The sequence below is a fragment of the Peromyscus californicus genome, unplaced genomic scaffold (assembly GCF_007827085.1).
Source record: "Peromyscus californicus insignis strain IS unplaced genomic scaffold, ASM782708v3 Scaffold_7__1_contigs__length_154581171, whole genome shotgun sequence".
NCBI lineage: Eukaryota > Metazoa > Chordata > Mammalia > Rodentia > Cricetidae > Peromyscus > Peromyscus californicus.
The window spans coordinates 22044602-22071303 of NW_026294595.1; the positions used below are offsets into that span (position 1 = coordinate 22044602).

The following is a 26702-nucleotide window of genomic DNA, read 5'->3' on the forward strand; positions in this document are numbered from 1 at the left end:
GTCTTGCCTCTAGCTTGGGAGCTATTGTCAACTGATAGTTGCTGGGAGAGGCACTAGTTTTCATTGAAGGTGTGATCCCTGCTAGGTCCATGATCCAAAGCGGGTCCCACACCCAAGAGTATTTGGGCAGCACAAATTGGATTGGAGGGAGGGAGAGAGAGAGAGAGAGAGAGAGAGAGAGAGAGAGAGAGAGAGAGAGAACATGAAGTTGAATGCATTAGGAAGGTGAGGTGCATCTGGAAGGAGATGGGGGAGCTGATGTATATAATTAAAATACATTGTATGACATTCTCAAAGAGTTAATTAAAATATTATTTTTAAAAGGAAGAAAGATAGATATTGAAACCTTTCCCTGGAATCTAAAACCAAATTGAAAGAAAATATGCCCATAAATTGATTTACACTGTAAAGTTGGACATTGATAGTGCCCCTAAAGGGCACGACAATGACCTGGGCTCGTTTTATGGTAACTTGAAGGGAAAGAGATTGCTTCCAGCTAGTGAGGATTCTAAATATATTCAGAGGAAGTGACTCATTGAGCTTGCTTTTGAAAGACAAATGGGATTTTGATGCAGGCACTGTAGGGGAAAATACTTTATGTTGGTATAAGAAATGGTAAACTATGGCAATTTAATTCCTTAATTGAATTATTTCACAAAGCCATTGATCTCCTTTCTTCTCTCTTGCTCCATGCACTGTTTAGGCTGATTTAGCTATTTTTATCAAGCCTTGCAGGCAGAGTAAGTGTGCTGCAGTCCCAGTTGTGTGCTGCTTCTACAAAACACCTGGGAACAATTCCCATTTGGGACTGCATCGTACATGCTTCAGCTGGTTTCTGAAATTGGAAGCCACTGCCCTGACTAGAAAATCAGTGTGGAAGTGGCTTAGGGAAGACCTGAGCTGCAAGGACATCACTTCACCTGCTGGCCACATGGAGCTCTTCGTATCCAGTGTTACACGTTCTCAGATTAAGACAGCCTCAGTAGCAGTCAGGACACGATTGGTGAAATAGCACTTCTTCTGTATTTTTAATTGTAAAGAAACTTAGAGCTTATATGATCTTACAGACATGTTCTAAAACTGTTCAAGCAGAGGAGAACAAAAAGGCTTTTCTCTTACTGAGAGAGAAAATTGCCCACTGGTTGTCTTTGTAACTTTAATAAACCATAGGCCATCTCTCACTGACAAGGGTATTTTGATATTCTCTCCTGTGTTTGACCTTTGGCAGTATGGCCAGTGTTACAGACATCTCAGTGCAAAGAGAAAAGGAGGGCAACTTATCTAAGAATTTTGAATGACTGTTACAAGAACATGAGCTCATAGACATATCAGCCAGCACCAATTGCATACCTAGAAAGCTTAGGACTGCTAAATAGAATGTTTTATGGTTGTCTGAACTGAGTAATTTCTGTTGTTCCATATGCACACAGATGAGAGCAGGTGGATCTCCCTTATCAATTAGGTGAGTTAGTCTATTTTAACCCTCACATACTACTCAGAAAACTTAGTGTCATTTTAGGCACAAACTCAAGAGCCTTGTATGTATTTTCAGTAATATTTCTGCCTCAAAATTTCTGAAGTCAATACAAGACTTCAATATTGAAGGTGTTTCTGGCTTAGCTATACAACTTTAAGAGTTTACATTTCATATTATTCTAGTGTGTCAATCAGAAGTAACAACTGTAAATTTATGCTCTGGGTTCTTTGTTTGTTACTTTGCTGGGAATTCACTTCAGGTTCTCACACATGGTAGGTAAGTACTCTACCACTGACCTCCTAGCTCTCAAACTTAACCTTTAAGTGTTTACGGTTGTAGAGAGCGATGTTTGATATATGTATACTAGGGAATGATTATATCACATAATGAACATATCACCTCCCATACTTCATTCATAGTAAATAACTTAAATTAATAAAATTAATTTAATTCATAAATTAAAAACTTGCCAGATGGTGGTGGCATATACCTTTAATCCCAGCACTCAGGAGGCAGAGGCAGGCAGATCTCTGTGAGTTCAAGGCCAGCCTGGTCTACAAAGCAAGTTCCAGGAAAGGCTCAAAGCCAGAGAAACTCTGTCTTGAAAAACAAACAAACAAAAAATTAAAAACTTATTCTCTGCAATATTCATGTACACAGTAGATTATTGAGTACAGTTCCCATGCTGCACAAGAAGCCCAAAGAACTTACATTTCTCCTTTTAGCTTTTGTTTGTTTGTTTTTGTACAGAAGAACAGGCTCAATCCAATAAAAATAAAGCAAACAGACAACTAAAAATAGCTGCAGAAAAGATATCACTTCTTCCAGAAGGCTGAGAGCTCACATTCTGCTCAAAGACTGTATCTGGAGGAAGAAGGAAAGGAAGGTCTAAAAAATTCCTCTTTGGGCTAGCTAAAGGCTATTGCTAGTAGTGACCAGGGAGTGGTGAGTAAAAGAAAGTTTGGTAATCTCTAAGTTTGTTTGTTGTACTTCTGAACTGGAGATCAACAGGGTAGAGCCTTGACTAGCATTCTCTGGGCTGGGGATGGCTAGAATTTAGGTGGGGAATCACTTACTTCTTTAAAACGCAAATTTCTGCAGTTTCAAAGGGTAGGAAGTACATGGAACAATGTGGCCCCAGCTCTCAACACTCAAAATTAGGGCTAGTGGTATGGATTAGCAATAAAACATTTGTTTAGCATGCACCAGGCCCTGAGTTTGAACCCCAGCAGTGCAAAATCTTTTTTTTTTCCTTTAAGTAAAACTAACATTGTAACCTTCAGTTCTACAATACTGAATGAATCTTCAGGGAAGAACTCCAGAGCCAACAAGGGAAAGGTAAACTCCCATCTTGTACATAAGATCTGTACTAGTGCCTCCTTGTGTGTGTGTCAAGGGAAATGATAGTGAGTGTTGGCAGAGTTGCCACATGGTACTGGGAAAACTGGGCTTCCCTCTGGGGTTCTTAGTCTCACTGATAATAAAATCTAAGAACAGATTCAAAAGGAAGCCTGAAGATAATTTTGTTATCTTTTTAAAGAAAATCTACAAGGCAGGCATGTTGTAAATTTCCATACCTGCTGGAAAAGGGAAAGAGATAAGAGGAAGAGAGAAAGATAGAAAGCCATGCTATTTATTAGGCATGAAGGGCTGCCTGTAATGGACAGTGGTGGGGGAGTGTCAGAGAAAGACTAAGGAAACCCAAAGTACCCCAGAAAGCATACTTAGATGTTGCTATCATCTTAAAGAAGAATCTAGGGAAAGAAATGCACATTATCATAAGGTTAAGTATTTCTCCTACCTCTTTAACATAGTTTATGGTTGACCTTGCTCTCATGGTGGACATGTCGAACTAAATTGACTTTTAAAGGAAGAGATAATATTATGTCTACACCTGGAGGTAGATTCAGATCTTTACTGTAACATTCCCTGGTCTAAACCAGTAAGTGAATTTTTTCAGGAGATAATCTGAAACTGAGGAAAACATAGGACATGTTTTTACTACAATGATCTAGAGATCTAATTTTAAATCTGTTCACCAGTGGGGATTTGTGTCTCAATTGGAGACACTAATTTATCTAACTAAAATTTGACCAGCTCCCTTAGACACCTGGTAACCACCATTCTACACTCCACTTCTGTGAGATACATGTCTTTTAAAAAGTTTATGTCTAATTACAGAAGCATTTGAGGACACTTAATAAACTATTAACTTTTTTCAAACCACCCATTCAGCTGTATTCTTGAAAACAACAACAATAGAAGAGAAGTGTAAAAGGCCCCATTTAAATTGTTTGCTTTCTTTAATATTGTTTACTTTCAATGTGAAATATGTGTTAAGCATTAATTAGATAAGCACCAGATCTAAGGCTGATTCACTGTAGTGTGAACTCAACAACAACATGAACTTATGGATATAAAGTATGGGAGTGAGCAAAAAGATGAAAATAGTTTCAATTAAAACCCTATTCATGAATTATTGAGTATCTATGCAAAATGAATACAGGATAATTTTATCATTATGGAGGGAGTATTGAGCCCTCACACAGACTCCTGCTCAATCAGACCTGGAAGAATGGAAAGGCAATAGTAGATCTAACAATCTTAGCCTGGCAAAGGCATCTTAAGTCTCTGCTTAGTATTTTAATCTCATGATCCTGTTCTTGAGGTCAGGACAGTCATCCCTGCTGGGCTTCGCTATGACAACTGCAAAGTATACCATCATGTGGACTTATTATAGATTTAATAACTAGAAAATCTGGAGATGACAGGTAAAAATAGGGATAAAGGAAGAAAAAAGAGGAAAGTAGTTTTCATTGTATTATTAACATAAATTTTGTAAGAAAAAAAATCCAATGATCAATATTACTTTAAATGAAGCTGTGTTCTCTGGTTATCATTTTCTTAAGATTTGGCCATTAACCACAATAAATTCTGTATCTTACATAATTTTTAATAGCTATAAAAATCAATTAAATTGATAAGAAGCCTTATAAATGGATAATAGTTTGCTCTCCCTCAATAAACCTCACCTTAGGCTCTCTCAGAAAACTATTTTAATTATGAAGCTTGACTTTGTGTTTTATCACTTTGGTCAGCATAATGCATATTTCAGAGCTTGTGTTTCTCTAGAATAAAGTGAACATTTTCCTCTACAGTAGATTTAAAAAAACACTGTGCAATAAATGTATTTAGATTTTTAAAAAGCCACTTATGAACCAGAAGTTTCAGAGAAGTGGTATATCGTTCAGGGTAGATGTAAAGTTTTCAAGTTATACTACCTAGGCTACAACTATTAGGCTCACATTTTATTTGCTGTATGGCTTTTGGTCATTTCAATAACTGCAACATGATTTTAATAGGTGCATCTCACCTCATAGAACTGTATGTGGCAAAACTGATGCAATGTTCCTGACACATAACTAGCACAGTAACTCTTAATTGCATTCATTATTGGTGTGTACTACTAGGAGACAACAGAGCATAGTTGTTAAGAGTAGTAGCAGATGAAGGCACATAATGACAGCAGTGTGCAAGATGTTCAGCCTCTTAAAAGCCTTGAAAGGTCTTCCATTATTTTTTCCATTCCATTGATAAGAAGAAGGAACTGACTACGTTTTGATCCATAGGGACTGAATTAAAATGGAGTAACTATAGACCCTCAACTAAATAGCAGCTATATTGGTTTAGAACTATCTATCTTTGCCACAAGAAAAGCAATGTCAGTTATTGCAGCTCTGTGTGTACATGGTTTGTTTGTTTGTTTTAATAATGAGTGGTTAAGCATCATGCTTTATTTGGAAGGTATACATCTGAGACATACAGAAGTGACAAACAATAGTGACATGAAAATATAGGAAGTGTTACAGTGGATTCACTGCATGCTGACTGACATTGCACAGTCCAAGAAGGCAGGAAGCTCACTGGACAGGTGTGCTGGGCAGAGAGACATCCTGAAGAACACAGGAAGAAACTCAAGGGACAGAGGACATGGGGGAAGGACCAATAGCTTTCTGTCCTATTTCTTCTGTGTTTCCTGCTTCTCCTTGGTTTAAATTTATCAGCCAGAGCCTTTACATGATTGTCCCAACAAGATTCTGTCCCCATCCTTAATGGCTCCTCAGAAAACCTGGTTCCAGTCCTTGTAGAAATGGCAATTTATCTACACTGGAAGTAAAAGAAGGAATTAAGAACCCACCGACACTCTGGCCATGTGGAGGGAAGAACTGAAATCCTATGAAGGTATTCTGAGATGAAGGGCCATATAGTTCAAGTAGGATTGATCACCTATGACAGCCAATGGAGTGAATGGAAGTCTAAAAAACAATTTTGGGAGAATTCCATTAGCTTAATATAATGTAATATAATATAATATAATATAATGTAATGTAATGTAATGTAATGTAATATATATGTAATATAAATGTGAGAATCAGCATACAGTACAAGTAATCTATGGAGAAGCTGTTAGAATTATTCTAGAAAGATCTTTTTCTAACATATGATGGTTTTTATTTACAACTTTATTGGAAAAAAAGGGGAGAAGTTTAAACAGCCCTTTAATATAGGGCATTGTAGCTGATTCTGTTAGGTTGAACAAGTTCATTCTCAGTGTCCACCTAATTGTCCAGATGTACAATACTGAACCTGCATATACAATTTCCTTTATCAAGTACAGTGCTCACCTTTCATGCAGTCTTTAAAACACATGAATACAAAGGAAAGGAAACCACTCGTTAAAAACAGCATCAAATGGAAAGTATTTTAAGTATGAATTTGTTGTTCCTGGAAATAACACATGCCCATTGAAAACCAAAAGCTGGAGATGCAGTTACACTTCCTATGGGAGTGGACAGTTACAACAACAATCATCTTCTGTAATGACCATTTTCAATTTGTTATCAACTACTCTAAACTTACTAGGAGATGTAGTCAAAGTCCAAAGAGAAGACATATGGAGAGTATTCCTTTTTTGGAGGACAATATCCCTCCAGAATCATCATGGGGAAATAAATATCCTGTTGATTCTAGGTGGCAAAAACAATTAACATAGTCAATTTCAATTCATGTTGGTCATGTTGAGCTGACCTGATTTTCTTCATTGACTTGTTTGGTGTCATTCTTCTAGATCAAGTGTGTGTTTGAATTTCATCCTAAGTTGGTCAATGATGATGATAAGGAAGCTGATGATAACCGTTGCATTCAGGGAACAGGTGGTGATGAGGTTGATGATTCTACAGGTGTAAATGACTTAGATGTAAGCCTGTACATCCCAAGAGATGTGGAAAGGACAGGTAACACTGTAACCAGTCTTGAAAGATTCAACACATGTGCTTCAGATAAAGATGAGAACAAATTAAGAGAAGCTTCTGGAGGTCGGGCTGAAAATGGTGAAAGAAGTGATTTGGACGAGGACAATGGAGTGGGCTGGGGGACAAGCAAATGGATCCATCGATGCTGTTCCTGTTGATGAAAATCTGTTCACTGGGGAAGATCTGGATGAGCTAGAAAAAGAATTAAACTCTAGAGAGATTTTGATTAAGAAATAAGTCCAAGAGAGGTCTATTATTTATTTAAAAGGAGAAAACATTCTTTCCACTAAAAAGTAATAAAAACACAAATTTTAGCACTATAACTACTAATGAAGGTTTACTTCTCTGAAAAGCCAGTTTGATTTGCCCTATAACATACTGAGAAATTTCACTGTAATAGCAATTTCAGTTATTATTAACATCATTTATATTCATATACAGAAAACCCACATGTTATAATCAGTCTCCCCTTCTGGGTTGACAGAGGCCATACTTTAGATATTAAGAAGATCAGGTATCAGTTCTGCACTATTTTCTAAATCGTTTTACTCAGATGAGAATTGATAAGTGAGTTTTGTCCTCCTCCATGAATGATTTCCCAGAATCAAAACAAGTTATGTGGTTAAACTTAATTCCTCTAAACCTATTTCGTGTTCTGTGTTTCAAAATTGTGAGGAGAATCTCAACTGATATTCCAAAAACAGCAATTAATCCAAAATAAAAAATGGTAGCTAATAACCTACTTCAGAAAGTCTGAGCTTTATCTTGTTTAAAAACACATCTAGGACTTAGGCAGAGCGGAGGAGAAGCTCAGTGATTTGTTACATATGTGCCTAATGTCCATCATGGAAAACACCATAAAGCAAAAGATTGTCCACACTGAGACTCTTTCTAATACACGATGAAAACTATGTGCCCCAAATAGCTCATAAAATAGAAAACTAAACCCAAAGGCTTAATCTAACACAAAGAAAAACATACTATGTAGAGAATACTGTCAGTGATTATTGAGAAACCATGAAGATGGACTACAAGAATAATAAAAACATGAAGTGGCTAAGGCACAGGATCAATTTTTAATGACTTCACATTTTTCCAACTGAGGGACTTGCATGCTTTCCTGTCCAGAGGCAGTAACTCTTCAATAGAGCTATCAAAATAGTTTTTAAAATCAGTCATTTCTATTTTAAATTTATCCCCACAGAAGATATGACATACACATCCCCAGATTTAAATCCATATTTGATCAATTTATAACCATTATAAATCGGTATAAATTTAAAAAAAAAAAACCTTTGTTTTTATAACAGAGTGTTCTCTCATCCATGGACTTCATGTAGTTAATTAGCTATGTCTTGCTTGTGTTTCAATGCTGTAGGATCAGAAATACATTTTGTATTAAAGGATTCTTTAATTTCAGGGTTCTTGAGTAAAATCTTGTTCTCTTCCAAATACATTTTACAACTTTTTCTGAACTCTATATTCTGATGTTTAAGACCTGAATACTAAGGCTTTCTTTTCTGATGCTCTCTAGTGCCCAACATTGTTCTTCCAGCCTGGGTCTTTTCTTAATTGGGGGAAAATAAAGTACAGATTAGAACAATTGTTCACATGATCCTCCATCTCTTTACTTTAGTGTTCTTGTCATGAAGCATGTACCTTTGATCCTTTAATATTACTCAAATAACCAGTTTTCTGTTTTATTTCTAAATTTACCACATTACTAATCTAATAGCTTTTTTTGTTTGTTTGTTTGTTTTGTTTTATAACATGATGCAAAACTAGACATATCTAGGAATAAGGAACCTAACTTGAGAAATTGTCTCCAACAGACTGGGCTGTGAGCATGTCTGTGGGAGGCACAGTCCATGGGGAGTGGTAGCTCACTGGGCAGATGGACCTAGGCTGTATAAGAAAGATACTAGAACAATCTGAGGGAAGCAAACCAGTGTCACACTGTGACCTCTGCCTCAGATCTTGCCTCCAGGTTCCTGCCTTGACTTCCCTAGATGATGGATTGTAACTTTGGTCTGTGTTTTATCACAGCATCAGAAAGCAAACTATAATGTTCTACATGTTTTATTTTTTTGCTCTGACTGTACTGTATGATAGCCTTTACTGAGGTCCTGCCTGTTTATGCTTTCATAAATGATTTTTCTAAGATGAGCTCTTTATTTATAATCATTAAGGCATGGGACAGAATCTGGATATTTTCTATCATAACTCTCCATCTAGTTCATAAATGATTTAAGTAGTTCAAATGTTGTGAAAACATGTTGCATTTTGAAAACTCCCATGGGTGTAGTAGGTAGCATGGCTGGTGTGCAGAGAAAAGGAAAGCAAACAGATCTGAAAAGGGCTGCCAGTTAGGAAGCTGAGCCTATAGACAGAATTTATTGAGGGATTTGGCCATTATCTTAAAGACATAAAATTCCACAGATGAAATAATGTGAAGTCTGAAGGGGCAGAAAAGCCAAAATGTAGGAAATGAGTAGAAGAGGGTTTTTTGTTTGTTTGTTTGATTGATTGATTGATTGGCCACAAAAGAAAGAGCTAGAAGAATTCAGGTAAAAGAAAACAAAAGAGTTCCAAGGGTTATCATCCCAAGATGGAAAGAGCAAAGCTAGTTTGGGAATTTTTGAAGCTTTTGGTTATCAGTGATGAGGGAGGTGGTAGAAGAAATCAAGACAATTTCATGTAGACTGGTAAATAGGTAATTAAACACGATTAGCAATAGAGAGAAAAGAGCCTGAGATTCCTACCGTATATTCTAACATTAGTAGTCTTAAAAATAGATTTCTGGACCATTGTTGGAAGCTTGAGGGGGCAGGGCAGAGGAATTGATTGAGGAGTCAACATATTACAAATGATGGGACCAGATTAGAGGAGAGATTAAAATCCAAGTATGCTGTTGAGTGAGAAAAAGTGAGAGATGAAGAGAGTAAGCCAGAGATTAGTTAGATATTAACCATGGACTATTTAGAAACTGGTCAGAAAGAGAAGTAGGTGAAAGAAACAAGGAGTCACATAAAAAAAGACAAAATAGTAGGAGCAAGCATACTTCTACCACTGAGGAAAAAGAGTGTTTCTTGGAAAACGGCAGCAGAACTGAGTAGTGTAAGTTCTAACGGTCCAAGGAGCAGACACTAGGTGTCAGGTGGTTTATGTCAACCTTAATAGTTAAAACATTTTACACTAACCAAAAAAAGGGTATAAAAGCCAAGCTATAGGGGGTTAAAGGAGCATGGGACATGAGCAACAGGAAACCATGAATTCAGGAACCTGGTGGTTCTGGAAGTAATAGAATAATAATAAAGGCGGCTGAGAGTGAAGTTTTGAGTTGATAACTTTAAAGAGCATTCTTCCATTGTCTCTCATGACTGAAGCTGCAGAAGGATAGATTCTATCAGAGAGTGAGGAAACAGAAGAGTGAACAGATAAAGCAGGGTTTGAACTCTCTAGTTGGAACCAGGAGTTATGGGGAATACACCATGGTAGATGTGTCTCTTGCTCTGAGGTCAAGCAGGCCACAGGCTGAGTCATCGGTGTCCTGCAGGACACCTGTATTCCCGGAACTTCTGACTTACATACAGGCCATTCTCATGACAAGGAATAGGGCTATAGGTAGGTAGAAACAGATCACAGAGCCGGAGCTAGAATTCTGTGGATAGACAAGGAATAAGAAAATGTCAACTCTTACAAGGAACCAATAGAAAACAGGAATTGGGTACACTGCTTTGGAGCAGTGGGCTGGGAGGAAGAAAGAATGGCTATGCAGGGGAGGCTGTGTACTGTGTTGTCAAGAGCATGCTGCATGCAACTGGATAAAAGTGAATTCATATCTCAGGGTAGGCACTTGCTAAGTGTGTGGCCTTGGGTGAGGTACTTGGCCACTTGCTGCTTGAGTTTCTTCATGTGTGTGTTGAAGTAACTGATACTAGCTTCACAAAAATATTGTAAAGAATGCAGAAAAATTTAGTGCAAAACTTTAATTTGTTCTTGGGAAGGATGGGAATTAGGGGACCTGTGTGTGAGCTCTACAACCTTTGGGCAGGAGGAACAAGCCATGTTGTAGAGCAGAGTTGGAAAGGATAAACACTTTGTAGGTTACCTGTCTCAAGAAAGAAAAGAAAATGATAATTAGGCACAGAAAAATATTGCTAAGCAGAGTCAGCAGAGCATTGAGAAGGGCAAGCACCATCTGTGATACTGCTCTCCTGAGGAGCCCACAAGATTATTTTTCCAGATTTCTGGACTGACAGATAATTAACAGAGGACTGGTGGGAAACAGGGTATTTGATGGGGTAGTTAAAGTGACTGTTGAATCAGGAATAAAGGCTTACACATGGAAAGACATGAAACCAAAAAGATCTTAGAAGACTGGAAGACTATGCTAAGACTATTTCAAGAATACCAGAAAGAATGTCAGAATTGTGCAGAACTTGGAGTCAAGTCTATAGATGAGAAGCACAGTGAGTCATGGACTGGAGAAGAGATGGAAGAGTGAGAACATGAGGAGTCTGGACACAAAGAGGGCATGATCAGGAAAGGTATGTTGGCATGAGGAGCAAAGGGAGGTGATTGGGGGTGACAGAAATTTGGATTGGGATAATCATGAACCAGATGACACAGTCATGGGGTTTAGCGCATGATGCTGATGACATTTAGAGACCAATATTGCTGAATGATGCAAAGAATATAAAAACCTGCATTGATCTTTACCCATTGTGGTCCTCTATTTCAGCATCATAGAGTGACTATAGATAATCAGATAGAGTCTTCAAAGGCTCCTAATGTGGACATTTCTGTCTCTGTCTCTGCCTCTGCTCTCACTCCGTGTGTGTGTGTGTGTGTGTGTGTGTGTGTGTGTGTGTGTGTGTGTGTGTGTGTTACTGGGGATTGAACCCAGTGCCTTGTATATGCTAGTGATCCAGTGATCCATATGTTCTGTCCCAGCTATAAAATTCTTAAAGGAACAGTCAATACTTTCCGTAACCCTGGAGTTACGTAACTCACGAACTGATACTGAGGCTGCACAAGGAACGGTTTAGAATGATGCCATGAAATTCATTCTCAGTTTTCATGAATCCATTAAACTATTATAATCACATTCCCAAATCACAAATGACTGCTTAACTCTTAAAAACTTTAGAAATCTGAATTTAGGTAAAACAAAATTTTAAGATACTCAAGATTTCCTTCCAAAGCAGAAAAGTTAGTTGCATGTTGATATTTTTCTTCATTCAGAATTCAGTAAATATTCACTGAACAGCAAGTGCATGCCAGGCATTGTTCCATACATTGGGAAAAACAGTGAAGGAGAAGGAAAACAAGCCCCACGTTGAGGAAGCTCAGTTCTAAGGGAGAAACACAGATAAAAATAATGCATGTTACTTCCAGGTGGAAGTGAAGTTAAGTGAGAATTAGGATAGAAGTCTCCAGGGGTGCTGGGAGACAGCTGCTTTCCATTGGGTTCAAAAACCACTGGAGACAAGGTGCCTTTAGCAGGGAGCTGATGTAAAAGAGACAGCTCTTTGAAGACCTGGAGTAGTATACTACCTACTATCTGTAGGTAGTATCAATAAATATGATGAAGGGATGTAGAATCTCCAGCAAGACCAATTTAGTAGAGGGGCTGAAAACAAAATCAATGCCTATCCTGCATGAGTGAGGCACAGCTCACTCCCCAAATTCTAATGTATTTTATCTTGAGTATCACCCCAGTGATAATTCCACTTTCAAGGACTACATGGTGGTTAACAACAGACTTTGGGAGTTACGTGTACATCTGTAACTGGAAGCTTTTCTGTGTCCTACCTGGCCCCGCAGCAGCTTATAAAATAATAATTCAGAGGCTTAATATTAATTACAAACTATTTGGTCAATGGCTCAGGCTTATTGTTATCTAGCTGTTACATCTTAAATTAATCTATTTCTATTAATCTATGTATCGCCACATGTCTCATGGCTTTACCTGTGTTTTATTAAATCTTGCTCCCCCTGCGGTTCCTAGTGTCTTCCCTGACTCTGCCTTTCTTCTCCCTTGTATTTGTTTGGATTTCCTGCCTGGCTATAACCTGTCTTGTCATAGGCCAAAACAGCTTCTTTATTAACCAATGGTAGCAACACATATTCACAGCATACAGAAAGACCATCCCACAGCATACATCTCTGTGGTAGAGTACTTGCCTATGCATGAGCAAAGCTCCATGTTTGCTCTCTGGCACTGCACAAAGAAGATAGTGAGTCTAGCTGCATTTCAATTCTGACCTTTGGTGCCAGAGAGATGGCTTAGCAGTTAAGTGTATTTGCTGATCTTCCAAAGGACCAGAGTTCAAGTCCCTCCTAAGGTGGCTCAGAACCATCTATAACTCTAGTTCTAGAGGATCTGATACTCTCTTTTGCCACAGGATTGCAAGTGGGGCAGAAGCATACATGCAGGCAAAAAACTCAAACACATAAAATAAAATGAAATAGTTTAAAATAAATAAGTTAATTCAGACCCCTTTAAGCTGTTTGCCTTGGTAAACTTCCACACACCAGAATCATTATGTCATACCTTATAACCTATAACACAGTAGTATTAATGATAACTGCCTCATACTATTATAAGGATTAAAAGATAGCCTAGTCATAGGGAGATGCTAGTTAAAGAAATGCTTGATATATGCAAAGTGCTTCTTATAAAATGTAGTTCTACTACCACCTCTTCCACCCCATTGCATTATTTGGGGGAAATAAAACCCTTCAGTTTTATTCCCTTAATTATTGTTGTTGGTTCTCAGTATGATATAATGTAACCAATTCTACAGGAAGCAACTTGTTGGTTTTTCCTCATGAGATCTAGAGTAGTGACAGCCTGGGTGTCAATGTGGTGTGAACCTGCAGTAGTTTTAAGGGGCATGGATGATTTTAAAGGGTTTCCTGCAGAGCTCCTGCTGAATATAAGTGAAAGGCACACTGTGGACTGCTCCCAATCAGGCGAATTTTTTCCCGCCGAAAAATTATGCTCATGTGGGTGCACACACACAGACACACAGACATACAGACATACAGACACACAGACACACACACAAGTTCACACACTTACTTTAGGTGCTGAGATGCAAACATCTCCTATTTTACCATAGGAGTAAAAAAATACACAAAATCTTCTGCTTACTCCTAAGTTAGATTTTTTTTTAAATCCAATAAAATTGGAAATAGTGGTTATGAGGCAACAAGTATGAACAGAAAATATCTTTTAACATTTTTACATTTCTAATTTCAAGTTTTGACTTAAAGTTCTTGACATTGAAAGTTGCCTAGAACATCTCTATACTAAATGTACAGGATGTTCTGTAGGAAAAAAATGAGGAAATTATTGAATTTCTTATTAAAGAAACCGAGAGTAGCCTAAAGCACATGAAAATTGTTGAGAAGTATTTCTATATAGTACCTCCTTGGAAAATAGTAAAGAAATGTCCAAAAAAAGGCTTTATGTAACACTTGAAGTAGTGTGAATTTAAACTTATGTAGATGTCACTTACTACGAGTCAAATGAAACTATTAGGCAACTGTGGTTAATGTTCATTATTAGCTGGTTATTAGGAATTTCTGAAATGAAATGACTTTCATTTATCATGTACTTTGTATAAAAGAAAGCAAATACTATGATCTGTTTATTAAATAAATTAACTTTGTTACATAAAATTTACACATGTACTCCTAAAGTCTAAAAAACGTGGATCTTTTTCTTCTTATTATTATTATAAGACAATGTCTCACTATGTAGACCAGACTGGCCTTTGATTCACAGAGATCAGCCTGCTTCTGCCTTGTGAGTGCTGGCATTAAAGATATGTGCTACCATGTCCAACTAAAAATGTGACTTTCTAAAAAGAACATTGCTGACATGTTTTGGATGTGCTTTTTAAATTTGTTAACATGCAAAATACAAACATTTGAGGAGAGTTTGAGATTAAACCAAATCTATTTGCTCTGATTTCAAGATGATGTAGCTAGGTTCTAAGTAACTTCACTGATGCCACAAAAGTAAAACTAGAACGTCTTCCATTACATTATGATTTTTCTTTCAACTGTAGGTCTAACAAGTATATGACTTAATTTTTTTTCTTGTCCATCACTGACTAACAATATTATATACAGGATGGAAAAGGAGATCTTCAAGTTTCTTTAACATTATGCCAAATCATTGATATAAGTATTGATCCTTTTATTGTCTGTAATGAAATGTGTTTTTCACATAGAAACTATGCTTCTAATTTTAGAGTACTAAAATTATAAAACCCCAAGTAAAAGTCCCGCGGATTAGGTTTCCCCTGGGAAGCACAAAAGAGAGGCTTTACGTCTTACATGTGTATAACCTCTAACTCAGTGAACCCATTTTCTCTGACATGCTTCTCTGATGCTCTGTGATCTTTATTCTTATTTTATTTTTGTTTTACAGAAAGCCAGGCACAAAGCAGAAAGTGTGGATTTGTGTGGTGCACAGATAGAATGGGCCAAGGAAAAATCAAGCAGAAAGAGTGTCTTTCAGGTAGGAATGCCACATGTACTCAATTTATTCCTGTTTCCTCTGAACCGGAGCTCTCTTGGGTAATCAGAATAAGACTACCTTCCTGGGATGTTTTCATGTGCATGAACTCCTTGTCTGAAGGTCATTATGGAAGACTGACTCTGACTCCTCTTCCTTGTGGAACCATGGGTTTATTTTGTGTTTTCCCCTGATGACTGGTTACCATCTAAACAAACAAACAACAACAACAAAAAAAATAGATGCTCTGTGTCGATTATTTTACAACGATGTCATTGAATTTTGCGATGTATTTGATAGCTGTTTGGGGTGCCAACCTAGAATGCTTTGCTTAAATAGATGTGGCGTGGCACTTTCAATCATACACAAATTAAGAGTCACCAATTATAAGCTATTCTCATTCATTGCCCTTCCTGCCTTGCAGCCATTGAAAACATTTACCAGTGGAAGTAAGGAGCAGGGGAGAGCAGAGCACCCTGGTGGGCATGCCAAGGAGATATGAAAGGGAAGTGGGCGAGAAATCAGAGTGCATTACATACAAGTAAGAAGTTGTCAAGGCACAAATTTAATTGATAATAAAATTTAAATCAGAACCTTTTATATTGAATATTTTCACCTTGGGAAGAAAAATTGCTATGATTGATTAACAGTCAAATCATATTCCACTGAGTGTAAAATAAACCACAAAATCCTGGAATGACTGGAAATCAGAAATTTTGGTATTTCATATGGGATATTACCACTTGGTAATCATTATTTGACATGATTTTTAACAATTCTTTAGCAGTTATTTCAGATTATAAGTTTTTCCATTTTAGGTGATATACAGTGTTTACATTTTCAATTTTGTTTTATTTTAGAATTATTCCATTTAGGAGTGAAGGAAGTGGAATAATATTTATTAATATTAAATATTTTCTGCAGTAATTCTACTTTTTAAGAAAAAAGTCAGTTATTATGTAACAAAAAACATTGATGTACTCAGTATAAGGATCTTACAGTGGCGTAGGTGGGTGGACTTTCCCGCTTCTACTCATATGAGGGGAAATAGTTCACTTCCAGTACGTCCAGTATGGGTTACTTCCTCCAGGAACTTATTCAGATGTATGAAAATAATTCAGGTCTATTCAGATTTAAAAAGAAAAAAAAACCTACACATGTCCTAGAAGAAATTATCTTTCTGTTTCTACTTTTACTCTACTTAAATATAGAGATGTTTTTAACCAAAAATTAAGTGAAAGGATAGATATAATTATAATCTGTCAACTAAAAATAAAATTTTAAAAAAGAAAGAGGAAGGAAGGAAGGAGGCAGGCAGGCAGGCGCATGGAGAGGGTGGTGATCTCAAACCAAATGGCAGAGAATTTAGAGAATCAAGGTATACATAATAAAATGAACTTTGAGACTGAAGGTAAGGATCAGTAAAAATAATCCTCTCCTCTGATCTCTTTCTCTTGGTGTTATTCTGAGACTAATAATAAAACGTAAAGGTCGCAATTCTAGTCTCTGACCATCTAAGACAGTGAGTCTCAACCTGTGAGTCACGACCCCTTGGGAAACCTCTATCTCCAAACAATATTTACACTATGGTTCATAACAGTAGCAAACTACAGTTATGAAATAACAACAAAAATAATTTTATGGTTGGGAAACATTGCTCTAGGACATGATCAGATAAGCTAAATGTTGTAGGCTTACATCTTTGTGGGTCCCCCAATTAATAAAGTTGTAAAATACAAAGATTAAGTTCTATTTTAAGAATATAATGTTTGTACAATGGAACATTTCTTAGATCTTTGAGGCCAGTCTTTCTGCATCTATCTCTATAAAGTTTCACTAGACCAAAAATGAGGCTGCTGTCAACTCTGATATACAAAAGATGATGTATGTCATCCTTAGCATTTTGAAATACTGTTAACGTTCATTCTTTTATAATTTCTACTTTATTTTTATATGTACTTCTGAACGCAGGTTCTTCCAATGACATTGTAGTCTATTTCACCTTTTACAAATTTAGTGGCTTGAAAATTCTTGTTGTCTATTTTTGTTTGTAATATAACTGAATAATTCATGGGGCCTTGGGCTGTCAATATTTAGACAGATGATTGGTAGGTGGGTACATATGTAGATAGTATGATAGATAGATAGATAGATAGATAGATAGATAGATAGATAGATAGATAGATAGTAGATAGATAGATAGATAGATAGATAGATAGATAGATAGATGATATATAGATTGTAGGTGAATAAATTCTTGATAGTTTTGTATATAGAAATAAAGGGTTATTTGTTGTTTGAATCTTAGATGGTCTTTTAATAAAAAACCTGGAGCCAGATATTGGGGTGAAAGCTGAAAGATCAGATGCAACCAGCCACTAGTTCTTACCTCTATGAAATCCTCAGTCTAAAGAAAGTGAGTTCCTGTTTCCTCATGAATTACATACCTTTCTCTACCCAAACATCACTTCCTGGGATCAAAAGCATGTGTGCTTCCCAGTACTGAGATTAAAGGTGTGTGCCACCATGCCTGGCTCTGTTTCTAGTGTGACCTTGAACTCACAGAGATCCACATGGATCTCTGCTCCCGAGTGATAGGATTAAGGGTGTGTGCCTCCACCACCTGACCTCTATGTCTAATCTAATGGCTGGCTCTGTCCTCTGATCCTCATGCAAGTTTATTAGGGTAAACAATATATCACCACAGTTATTATAAAGCTATTATGAATAACAAAGTTAAAGGAAAATTCTGGCATCGTTTTCTGTTCATTCATTTTAGATAAAGCATCTGACTTGCCATGAGCTTAGGTAAAATATACTAATATACATCCATAGAGTAGATCAGAACAGTCAGCTGTTTGAGCAGAATAACATAAATTATTTTTCTAGTTCTGTTAACAAAAAAGCATTGGGAAGAATTTGCCAGACAACTAAGTCCAGATGACGTGCATCAATATTTGATTAGATACATTAGCTGGGCTAACTCTCAGCTGATCAGAATAAACAGGATTCTATCTCAAAAACATGGTATTAAGGCATGGGTGGGTGTTTGAGTGCATGTAAGGGTCTCCTTACCTACTGAATAATGAAACGTTTCTTCCCGACTGAAAGAGACCCTTCTAACTTTAGCTGAGGTATCACATCAAAAATAGTTTTAGGATTCCAAGTTTGAATTAGGCTTGATATTCAATCTCAGCCTATGAATTATAGATTACAGACAGCAAATGACTATTGAGATTTTTAGTTCCAGAAGAATCAAAGAAGAGCAAAATTAGAAATAATTTAAAATTTGAAATCTGTCTTTAAAAAGTTGATGGATTGGCAATTATATACCACATAATTACCATGTCTGTAGAGAAGTCAAACTTGAAATGAATGGGAAAACAAACACAAAATTGTGAGTGCCTGAGATATGCTGGGAGCACACATTTTTTGATACAGAAAAATGGAATATTTTTCATTCACTGTTTGTACTTTTTAGACATCTGACTTGTTCATTTTCTGTATTTAACAAAATCCAAGTTTTATTTACAGTCAAATTTCCATCAAACTCAGTGTGGATCCAGGCTTCTTCTAATAGTACATGCTAATAGCATAGTGACAAAATTATAGCTTTAGTATGTAGTAACTCTTGGTAAATCAAAATGATATTCACTTTCTGAACCTCTGCCTATTTTGGAACCAGAATCTTTGTGCTACTTCTGTCTGATAGGCATTGTTCAATAACAAGTAACATTTTATAAAGTGCTGTTCTCTTCTATAGTATATTATCTATGACTTATAATCACAGGTGTCAAAGAATGTATAAACACATCTTTAAAGAATATAATTAGGTGTACATTTATATTGAATTACTTGATCTTAGAAAATGCAGTGAGCATTTGCGCACACACACACACACACACACACACACACACACACACACACACTCACATACACGAAACTTTGCACTTATGAAAGAGCCATACAAATTCTAAACTAAATTAGTCAATGTCCATCCCTCTAACTTTTGTTTAATTCTGCAGAAAGGGTGAAATCATGAACCATCACAATTTTGATGGAGCTTGAGAAAGCATTTAACCAGTGAGTAATTTGGGATGAACTTTGGACAAGTTTTCTTAGTTAACTAAAAGCAATGCCAGGTCTTCATCGGCGAGAGCCTGGGCAAAAAGATTTATGCACAAATCACATGTTTTAAACATTTCTGCTAAGTGCTGGTTTGCTCTTTGGTGTTTAGCCTGAAATTTAAAGCACCAAGGATTAAAAGGATTACAACATAATCTTAAATAATCCCAAATGTCATTTACAGAGAGATAGTTGTAATAACTAAACAAAACTCCACTAAAGGGTGGCAGGACTGTAGGACAGCATCCAAGGCATCAGGGGAGCGACTATCTTCTCTTTTCTCACTGGCTACATTAGGTGCTTACACAGCCTTGCATCTGGAAGTTTAACTGATAATATAGCTGTGAAGTTAGCTACAGAAACACAAAATTTAGGCGAAGCTTTAAAAAATCTTACTGTTTTGAAGTTGAAGGGAAGTTTTCAGTAAGGTTCCTTTCCTTCCTTTGAGTTTGAGGCTTTCTGAATGATGTTTTTGGAAGTCTAGGGTGGGAAATTCATGACATGCTGTCAAACAAACTTCCAGGTTCCTAGGGATGCCAGTTGTTAAAAAGGAGAAGGAGCCGGGCGGTGGTGGCGCACGCCTTTAATCCCAGCACTCGGGAGGCAGAGGCAGGCGGATCTCTGTGAGTTCGAGGCCAGCCTGGGCTACCAAGTGAGTCCCAGGAAAGGCGCAAAGCTACACAGAGAAACCCTGTCTCGAAAAACCAAAAAAAAAAAAAAAAAAAAAAAAAAGGAGAAGGAGCTCAGCATGGTGGTGCAAACCTTTAATCCCAGTCCTTCTGAGCCAGATGCAGGTGATCTCTGTGAGTTTGAGGCCAACGTGGTCTGCACAGTGAGTTCAAGGACAGTTGGAGCTACATAGAAACCCTGTCTCAAATAAATAAATAAATAAAAACAGAAACAAGACTAAGAACAAAACAAGGTAATTAATTCTATTCCATTAAGTTATCACATGATACTCTTTCCTGTCATATAAAACAATTTTAGATGTAAGACTACAAATTATTTCAGCTACTGTATGTATTGAGCCAGGAGACTGGGCATGCTCTTGCTGATCAGATTATTACTGCTGGGGCTAGACCAGAATACATTTAGTATAGCAAACAACAAGGAAAACAATTAGGAAATTCTATCTACAACATTAGCCTTGTGTTACAAGATTCCCAAAGAGTAACTGAAATAAAGACCTAGGAGATACAGTTTGTTTCCTTGGTTCTCAGTAGCAGGTAAGATAGCAACTAATTATTTAAGATACTGAATCATCTGTCCTCTGAAGACCTATTTTCCTCAGACCTAGTGTGGCTGAATAGGTCTTGGTGTTTTATAAACAAATTTTATAAAAATTTGCTGTTGAATTTGCTGGCTTTCTATAGATTACATGTGTTAAGCTGTAAAATTCTACCAGTTAATAAATAATGAGTGGATCTATGTCAATTGCCTATCTGTAAGGCAGAAAACATGGAGATGACTTAAGGAGATGAATGTCCACTTTACCTCCATCAGCAGTTCAGAACATAAATACTGTGTTCAAATGTCTAGGATTTGACATTGTCTCTTTAATATAAAAGCACATCTGCGGAGATGGACCCTGTTCCCTACAAGCAAAGTAAAGTTAAAGTAGGTTTACCATTTAATTACTCATGTTACTTTTCTGACTGTGGGTAAACTCCTCTGGCTATACCATATATTAAATATATTCATGTAATATCTTCCATGGATATGCATTACAACTAAACATAATTTGATTGCTCGTTCTGATCTGACATGTCTTAGCTTAATGTATTTTAGTACTACTTAAGTTTATTAATGTGGAGATAATTTAATAACATCCTGGAAAATGCTACTTTAAGCCAAAAGGAAAACTACTGGTATTTCACTTTTATACATTTCTTGTATCAAGAGGGGTAGTTTAGAATAAATCTGAGCTTTTACCGATTTTTCTCTTCCATTTTGCAATGCATATAGTTAGACTAAATGCAAAGGGGAAATTCTTCACATTTATACATGCATTAATTTGAAGTAAGACTGGTTTCGGTTGGCAGAATTGCTCACAGTATCTTAAAAGGCATAGCGTAAAAAATAAACCGGGGTAAAGAGAAGCATCAACATCTAACACAGCTTTGGTTTCCTCGATGGTTTGCCCTCCACCATTTCATCTGCCCACTAAAGACTTATCCATCCTGCAGAGGCAGAGTGGAGAGACATTTGCTTCTGGGAACCTGCATGTTTTCAGTTGATCTTTACAGAGACTGAGGGCAGGATTCCTTCTCCAACTTCCAGTGTATCACATTGAGAAAGGAGATGATGGGCCCTCCCCTACCAGCCTACTGTCTGTGTTAAAATGAAGATGTCCTTGGGTATGTTTGAAAGCAACTACAAAGGAGTAATGTTAATACAAATACAGATGGTCATTGTTACTTATTTGCTCATTAACCAAGTCATCTAATAACTTTAAGTTTGAAATTCCAGTTGTGAATTTCAGGAGAATCTAGATGAGGGTGATACATATTGTAAAATGCAACTAACTTTGGGGTACTTCAACTTTTATGCACTGCCCTCGTTGCTAAAGATTTAATATGCCAAAAGAAAAAAAATATCCATTTACTGTTCACAGGGTATGTGTCTTTCTGCCTTATTTAGATTTTAGTATCTAGTCCTTTTTGAAAGTATCACCCCTGCAATGTCTAGTTGGTGTAAAGTAGTTAATGAATGGAATATGCAAGTTAATATGTTAACAGAAGCATATTCCCCTGGAATTCTCTAACAGTCCCTGAACTGCAACTTGTAGAGACGCCTTCAGTAACAATGTCCCCAAGTAAAAGAGAAAGGACACTTTCTGCTCCCCTTCAAGGTGTCAAAGAAACACTTTTCTCTTGTTTAGAAGGAAACAATATATTATTTTATGAATGTTGGCTTCAGTGTGTCAGTGAGATTATGCTTTGAAAAAATGAATTTTGGAATTAGGACTTTGACACACACACACACACACACACACACACACACACACACACACACATCTATATGACTGGCTGTGAAAAAGAGATCCTGAACACAAGAGAAAAATGAATGTATTCAAATTTTGATGAAGCCAAAGCACATTAGCTCTGACTAATAAAGGAAGAGTAGACACAGGGAGACAGGTCCAAGCATACCAGTAAGATGAGAACCATACCCATCCCTTCAGACCAAATCATGGGGAAACACTGGGGCTTTTACTGATTTAATTTTGAGGAAAATAATAAAGGGCTCTTAAATTCTTGGAATTAAGATACAAAAATCAACTATGTTGTTAGAGAAAACAATATCAAATTTGTCCTACCTGGCTGATACTGTGAAGCTCTGGAGTATACATCCTAGACTAAGTATATTTTCCTTTGCACATTTCACTCACTATCTGAAGCTGCTGGAGGACCACGGCTGGTGCACTATGATTTTACCTGTTCCCGCTGGAGTCAGAACAGAATGAAACCGGATGGCAGTAGACATTACACTGACCATGTTGATAGATTTCTAGAACCAAATCGGTCCAAGGAACTAAGATGTAAGCTTTCCAAAATGACATAAATTAGATCAAACTTTTGAACTGAAAGGAATGAACTCGTCATGTGCATTTTTCTCAGAAGAATAGATGGATGTATCCTAATGGGGTACAGCCGCTGCTTTGCTCCCTTTGACTTCTGACACAGCTGGGGTACCGGGTGGAGATAAGAGCCTTTGATTTAGATGGTCTGGGTTTCAGTCTGATCTCAGGCTGTCAGAAGTAAGCTGCCCTTCACTCCTCGGCCTCATGCTGGGACTCCCACTTCTCATGAAACTTCTTCATCTCGTCATGCTTTGGTAGAGCAAGTGTGCTGGTCTCCAGGCTATTCGTAGCTGTCTGTGGCTAACTGCAGTTTCCTGGTGGTGTCCATGGGATGAGGCTTCCAGGTACTGGGTAACAAAACCTAGGTCTTCAGACTATATAAAACAACCCAAGCAAACAAATCCTGGGTCTTAAGAAAGGTTTCATGGAATTGAAGTGAAATTACCAAGTACTAGAATTTTTCTACTTGTGAATTTTCATCTTCTATAAAGTGCAGAAAGCATGACTTTGATTCTGGCATGACAACTTTCCAACCAAGGGATCTCTTTTGCATATCTGTTTCAGAATTCTTATTTTATATTTGTAAAACAAAGTAGCCATGTTTACTTCATGCTGAGTCTGGTTTTCTTTCCTTTTTAATAGCAAACAGATGTATTCCAGAAAAAGGAATAGTTTAATCCCTAAAGCTGGTATATAATATATGGAGCCAATAAATGGTAACACAGTTTACAGCCTGTCCATGAGGAAGACAGAGTAAAACAAAGTCAAGTACCTTAGCAAAGCATAAAATCACCTTCAAATAAATAGCCAGTGCCATTCAGTTTTTAGAAACCCAAGGTGATGAGGCTGCATCTAAAGGCAAGAAACACACACACACACACACACACACACACACACACACACACACACACACACACACACACACAAACATACACACAGACACAGACACAGACACAGACACACTCATTGTTTATATGCCACTAGCCACAAGAAGGAGAAAAATCTGGGCAGTGGTAAGCAGAACTATGAAACCTCAGAGCAATGTTTAAAGCAGGATGAGAAAATAACAAAGCAAGCATCATAAACAAAGGCTTGAAATGAACTCAAGGAAACAAACAGTCAGGTTATGATGCAGACTAATGCCAGCATTCACTCACTAGCGAGGCCTGGGACCTGTGCCGAATCTTTCAATATATGAGTGGACCATAAACTAAAAATTTAGTGGAAAGTACAGATTTCAAAGCAAGGATATAATTTAGGAATATATATGTATAAGCAAATACAGATATGCATATAATCAATAGTTGAAAAAGAGGCCATGAATTTGCAGGAGAGTGAGAAGGGGTATACGGAGAGTCTGGAGGGGAGGAAAGGGAAGGAAGAACTTTAGTAATGAAATCATAATCTCAATTTTTTCATAAGGCAAGGAAATAGAATCTAGGAAGATGGCTCAGTGGGAAAGAGCACTTGCTGTGCAAGAATGAGGACTGAGTTCAGATCCCCTCCACCCTTGCAAGCCACTGTGGGTGGGGGCCCTGTGTGCCTCCGACTGCAGCTTTGCAGGAGATAGAAACAAGAGGGTTTCCATGGCTTTCAGATTCGGACTAGCTCTATCTTCAGTGGGGGATGGTGTTTCAAGGGAATAAGGTGGAGAGAGACAGACAGAGCAGAACTTCAACACCCCCCTCTGTCTTCCCTGTAAATACTCATACGGCACAGGTTTGTTTGTTTGTTTGCTTATTTATTGTCTTCAATTTGACACAAGCTAAGAGTTATCTTAGAAGAAGAACCTTAATTGAGAAAATCCGTCACAGTCTGATAGCCTGTAGGCAAGTCTGTGGGGTATTTTCTTGATTAATTATTGAAGCAGGAGGTCCCAGGTCCCTGTAGGTGGCGCCACTCTTGGGCAGGTGGTTCTGGGTGGTGTAATACAGCGAACAAGCCATGAAGGAGTAAGCCAGTTAGCAGAGTTTTTCTATGGCCTCTGCTTTAGTTCCTGCCTCCAGGTTCCTCCTCTGCTTCCACTCATGATGGACTTTGATCTCTTAACCAATTAACTCTTTCCTCCCCAATGGCTGTTGGCAATGGTTTCATGGTCTTTATAACAGCAATAGAAACATGACTGAGACATACATACACCATGTAAAACACACACACACACACACACACACACACACACACACACACACACACACATACACACACACACACACACACACACACACACACACACACACACACACACACATGCACGCACACACACGGATATAAAACACTGTTGGACAGTTAAGGTTTTTGGTATTTGAAAAGGACAGGCTATTGAAAAAGTGGTGGCTTAAATGTAACAATGGGATGAAATGATGATGTTGGGGGAGGAAACTGAAGCCAGCAACAGATGGGGCTGCTGTTTGTGTCTGGTGTTGGCATTCTCACAGAGTATGTAAATGCATTTCTTCTTGGTGGAGACAGCACCACCCCCTACGCCCCGCAACGCCAGCCTCACCATTTTATAGAACATTTCATCTCCAGGACGGATAGAGGTTTTCTAACTCATTGTAGGGTGTATGTTCAACCTTAGCTGTTTACAGTGACAGCATTAACACACTGCAGAAGTGACTCCAAGGAGCGTGAGCTGCTGACACTGAACTTCCTTTAGTACCTTAGACAGACCTTGGTAGTTCTCTTGTGTTTTATCTGCTACTTAAACAATGCTTAATTTTTAAGAGTCCCACACCCATGATCAAGTCAAAGACAGACTTCTAATGCCTGGTTCTACGATGGATTTGAACTCAAATCATGACAGAGAGATTATGAATGCAATCTTTGTATATACAGGGCGTGGTGATAAATGTGATGGGAAATATGTGGGACATTTCTTCTTTGATAGATACACTGGAACACACACCATCACAGATGTAACTGTCCACCTGAAAGGAAGGCACAAGCCCCTGGCTTTCTTCAGCACAGTATCAAATGAAATTCAGCAGCACTTCATGTTTAATCAGCATAATAAATATTTGGAAGACCAAGTACTAGAAAGCAAATGTGTCCCACAAAGTACAAGTAATGCATGAAAAAGTGGCTGGCTTCATTGCAGACAAATTTGTCCTTTTACTAAAGTAAGGATTGTTCTATTATTAACACGGGAAATCTTAGATGGGCAGCACAGACTGCTGCATTATTCATAAAAGCATTGCTGCCATCTGGTGGCCGCCTGGCAGTTCAGCACAGACTGCTAATTCCATTTGACTGGGTCTCGTGTGAGGGATGCATGACAAGGCTCTGGGTGATGAAAAACGGAAGTGGGAACAATTAGGCTTAGACATCATTCACTTGGTTACTGTCCTTGCTCTCCACACTGTGGTAGAATGAAAGACTCAAGGAGGTAGTGAGATACTTACATATTTTTGGCCTTAGTGTGAATTTATATTTTACAAGGCTTATCTAAGGAAGTTCCTCTTGGCTGTTGTTGACTGACAAATTTTATTGACATTCAGTTCTGTTGGCAAATAAATATGTACTCAAATATTAGGAAGATGTATTGAATCTAAAGATATGTTATTTTGTGTAAATAAGAATATATGTGAGATGCTGTAATCCCTCATTTGGATCTAAGCATGAATTTTCTTAAGTTATCATTCACTGAGTCTGCTTTTGGAATTAATACAA

The 26702-nt window shown here is 37.5% G+C and overlaps 1 protein-coding gene across 1 annotated transcript in view; it reads left to right on the forward strand.

Annotated features, from left to right (window-relative positions):
* Arhgap15 (Rho GTPase activating protein 15) overlaps positions 1-26702 on the forward strand; it is a 597450-nt gene that overhangs the window by 111626 nt on the left and 459122 nt on the right. Inside the window, exon 6 of the mRNA XM_052725640.1 lies at positions 15239-15328. Within this exon, the coding sequence (XP_052581600.1) occupies positions 15239-15328 (90 nt within the window). The remainder of the gene's footprint in view (positions 1-15238; positions 15329-26702) is intronic.